Consider the following 4,377-nt stretch of genomic DNA (forward strand, 5'->3'; position numbering starts at 1 on the left):
GCCCTGAGGTAACACGTTCTCTGTTCTTCGCAAGTTATGACCCTTTCAACCAAAACTGTATATATTGTGATATATACAGTTTTATATTATTGTGATATGTCAAAGCATTTCAAGTGGATAAGTTCCAAAACAAAGGGCAAAACAATTTGAGAGATCTATCAAACTATATTGAAGTTCCAACAACTAAGAAAAATAAAAACTTTCACGTCATTCCGTAAGGTTCCCTGGCCAAAAATGACTTGCATTCCTACACCAACTAGGTGGTAGGAAATTCGCTTAACGTTACCAAAACTTCATAACCATATAGAACTCAGAAGCCAGCTGGTTCCTCAGATCCGATGAATTAGACAGATCTCGTGTTTGTTTCTTCTCCAGATTTCTTTGTCGCAACGTCACCCTTCTAAGTGAGAAGAAAATGGTTTTCCAACTTCAGGCAAGATCAGAGGATGAGTTTGTTCAAATGACAAGGTGAAACATTTTTAGTCACTCAGGAGCCAGCTGGTTTCTCAGATCCGATGAATGAGACGGATCTCGTGTTTGTTCCTTCTCCAGATTTCTTTGTCGCAACGTCATCCATCTAAGTGAGTAGCAGATGGTTTTTCAACTCCAGGCTTACAGGAATCATGAGTACGAGAAAGAACCATACTCCTCCTATATTTGGTGTACTCTCACCTCCATAGAAGGATTTCCATTTGGCCTAATTTCTTCAGCTCTATCAGCTTTCTTAGAGTGATCCAATTGAGCAACTGTCTGTTGGGACTTGCTGGGTTTTACAGTCGAACAAAACCTGCCCAAAACCAAAATGTGGTCCACCTCCCATTCTCTCCGTCACGACTATGACTCCTTAGTCAAAAGCGAAGGTTTATGTTTGGACAGGGCCTCAAATTTCTCAATCCACTGCAGGTTAAAACACCAGAGTTGATTTTCCTCAATGTAGTGAGGTTTTGATTGATAATCACAATGTGACAGGTGAGTAAGCAACACAGATGTGTGGCTTAGTGAGTTTGTCTTCACCCACAGGCCAGGACGCCCTCTTGATTCTCAAAGGTAACCATCCAGACTGATATGTGCAGCTCTGAAATTGTGCCTGTGGATCATCTTCTGGAATAACCATTCGATTGGTCAGTAATGGAGTAGTTCGATATTCAACAAACAAGAGTAACACCCCTTCATAGCTAGAACAACCATCCTATATGCGGATGTATGCAAATCGACTACACCTGAATATACATTTATTCAGCCAAGCAGGGCTTCATCGCCTTTTGGTTTCGATGAATCAGAATTTGCGTGTAAGCATTTGCTGACTTGTTCAGGATTAGTTTTTTTTCTCTCCTGGTACAGCCAGGAAGTGACTGGGTCTCTTTTGGCTGCAACATCATTAGTTGGAGAGAAAAAATCACACAAGGCTCTCTTAGTCTTCAAACAACTGCGATTTTTATGGATATGAGGCAACAATGTAGTCAATTGACAGTACTAACGAACTTTTGACGGATATTTCAAAAATGTATTGATGACTTCTAGAATTCCAATTTTGACCAAGCCCATGAAAAGAATAGTAGCTTTCGGAAATCCTCTACTGGACACATCTATCTTGTTGAGTGATACTAGTTTATTGAAGAAATTCAACCTCAAAGAAAATGACCAGAAAGAAGTACCTGAAAATGAGTTGAAGACTCTCTTTCGGTATGTACTAGATAGCGAGCACCATGTGAATGCAGGCGGTTGTGCTCAAAACTGTATAAGGGTAATGCAGTGGATGATGAGAAAACAATGTGATGCAACTATATTTGGGTCAGTCGGTAGCGATGAAGAAGCAACCATTCTCAGGAAATTATTGGCGAATGATGGTGTTAAAACTAAGTACATTGTCCAAAAGCACTTGCCAACAGGGAAGACAATAGCGCTGGTCAAAGGAGAGAACCGGTCATTGGTTGCTCATATTGGAGCAGCTGAGAAACTTCCACTGGATGCTCTTCTTGCCGAAGACCAGTTTCATGAATCGATGGCAAAGTCGGACTTTATTTATATAGAAGGTTTTTTCCTCACAAATCGAGTAGAAACTGCTAAATACCTCGTAAATTGTGACTATCACAAAAAAACCATTCTGTTCAACATCGCTGGACGATACGTATGTAACCTCCTACCAGACACTATGAAATATTTCGTAGAACGCTCTGATGTTGTTTTTGGTAACAAAGAAGAATTTGAAGCTGTAACAAACATCATGCATTTCCAAAGCATAAGAGATTTAGCCCAAGTTCTATTGAAAAATGGTAGAAACAAAATGAAGAAATATGGAAACATGCTAGTCATAACCGATGGACCTGATCCAGTTTTATGCTTTTACGACAGAGGGAAATCGTACAAGTTTGAAGTTCCGCAGATGAACGAGACAGATATTAAAGATACTACAGGCGCAGGTGACGCTTTTGCTGGGGGGTTCATAGCGGCCCTTTGGAGTGATTTGAGTATAGAAGATTGTGTTAGAACTGGTTGTTATGCTGCTCAACAAATTATAAGGCAAGTTGGTTGTTCGTTGCCAAAATTTTATCCAGAAATTCTTGATGGTAATTAAACACTTGCTAGAACGACAGCACTGCACGTTAAGAGCAAAAACATTTTTTGATATAGTGAATTCACAATATTTGAGGATTTCAAATGAAATAGTCACGAAAATAAAAATAGACTTCGTCACTTCAAGTGGACATTTTTTGAATATACAGGGATTTTAGAATTCGAGTTTATGGGGGGATGTCTTGAAGGGGTTGAAAGTAGGTTGAATCCTGGCAAAGTTGCCAAATTTCGGATACCAATGATGCCCAAAATTGAATCTAGCTCGCCTGGTTCCGGAGACATAAAAAAAAACTGAAAATTCAAATTTTCACTGGACTGTATTTTCTATGGAAACTACTGTTTTGTTCTCAGAATTTTATATAGCCAACTTGGCTCACTCTCAACCTTGGAATTTTGAAAACGAACCTATATTTTTCGAAAATTCCTCAAAAACTATTAAATATCATGAAAATAAATTGTTCTTGATAATCCTGGGAATATTCCTGGAAATGAAAAGATAATTTAGATTTAACATGAAAATATGTATTGTCTGAATTTTAGTTTTGAGAAGTGTATAAGAATAAATATGGTTTAAAAACTGAAAAACACGCTTTTAAAGAACATCGAACTAAAAAGTTGAAAATATTTATTTTGTAAATAAGCTTGAAACAATAACGAACGAAAAATATAAGTATTATTGTGAAAAAAGCGACGGTCGCTTGATATACAAAAAATATGGCACAAAGCGTTTTTTAAACTATATTTTTCATTTTTCAGTTTCGTATGCTATGAAAGCGTGTTTTTTAGTCTTTTTGAACTATATTTATTTTTTCTAAACTTTGGGATCACTCAACCGTTTATTGTTTAGGAAAAACACCATTAATATTTTCCGATTCCGGAGAGAGAGCCTGAAAATTAGCTACCAAGCCCAAGGCATCAGGCGCGCAAAGGAGGGATTACAAATAAGGCAGCAGGCCTTGATGAAAAATATACTTACTTCTTTCAAATGAAGAAATACATGTAAAGTGAGTTCGAATTATATCAAAAAGGTTACGTACAGAGCCATCTGCCCGCGAATAGACCAAGCAATAATGTCGATATTTCTGTCAAATACAGATCCCGAGCTTGAGAGTTACGAACAAACATACATACATACATACAGGTGAAGCTAATGAAAGCGTGGTAAAAAATATCATGTATATTCGTTACTCCATATCTCAATAAATATTCATTCTACTGTGTCGTGATTTATACTGATCGAAAGAAGATTTTGTACTCGTTTTGTATATGTTGATATTGTCTCCAAATTTTAATTTTCTGCCTCAGGCATTTGGCAATGATAGTGTGTGTTATTTGACGCACGCAGTCTGACGTTTGTTTGGGAAATTTCGTTCCATATTTCAGCCTCGAAGATGATCCCCTGAATGGTCGACCTACAGTATAATTCTCAGGGCAATTTTAGCACTGGGATACTTACCTGCAGTATAATTCTCAGGGCAAGTTTAGCACTGGGACACATACCAAAAATTTGGAGACTGATCAGGGCCACCTTCATTCCGAAACCTAAGAAAATATACTTACAAAAACAAGGAAGTACTTTTAGCTGCTCTCTTGTACATTGAGGGCGCATTCGATAATACGTCGTTAGAATCAATCATCCAGGCGTCGAGGAGAAGAGTGATCGACAAGACAAGTTGTAGGTGGATAGACTGCATGCTTAGGGGAAGATTGGCAAATACAACCATTATGGAGAACGGGTAGCAAGGGGCTGTCCTCAGGGAGGGGTTCTAGCTCCTCTGTTAGGAAACCTTGTAATGGACGAGC

The 4,377-nt window shown here is 38.2% G+C and overlaps 1 protein-coding gene across 1 annotated transcript; it reads left to right on the plus strand.

Moving 5' to 3' along the window:
* The first annotated feature begins 1,459 nt into the window (after positions 1–1,459).
* Positions 1,460–2,700, plus strand: LOC111503099 (uncharacterized). Its single transcript, XM_023157321.2, has one exon. It carries the CDS (start codon positions 1,511–1,513, stop codon positions 2,573–2,575), a length of 1,065 nt encoding a protein of 354 aa, XP_023013089.2. The 5' UTR covers positions 1,460–1,510; the 3' UTR covers positions 2,576–2,700.
* Positions 2,701–4,377: the final 1,677 nt, after the last annotated feature.

Source organism: Leptinotarsa decemlineata, unplaced genomic scaffold, assembly GCF_025532065.1.
Source record: "Leptinotarsa decemlineata unplaced genomic scaffold, Ldec_3_MD MMD2_tig00000882_RagTag_RagTag, whole genome shotgun sequence".
Taxonomy (NCBI): Eukaryota; Metazoa; Arthropoda; class Insecta; order Coleoptera; family Chrysomelidae; genus Leptinotarsa; species Leptinotarsa decemlineata.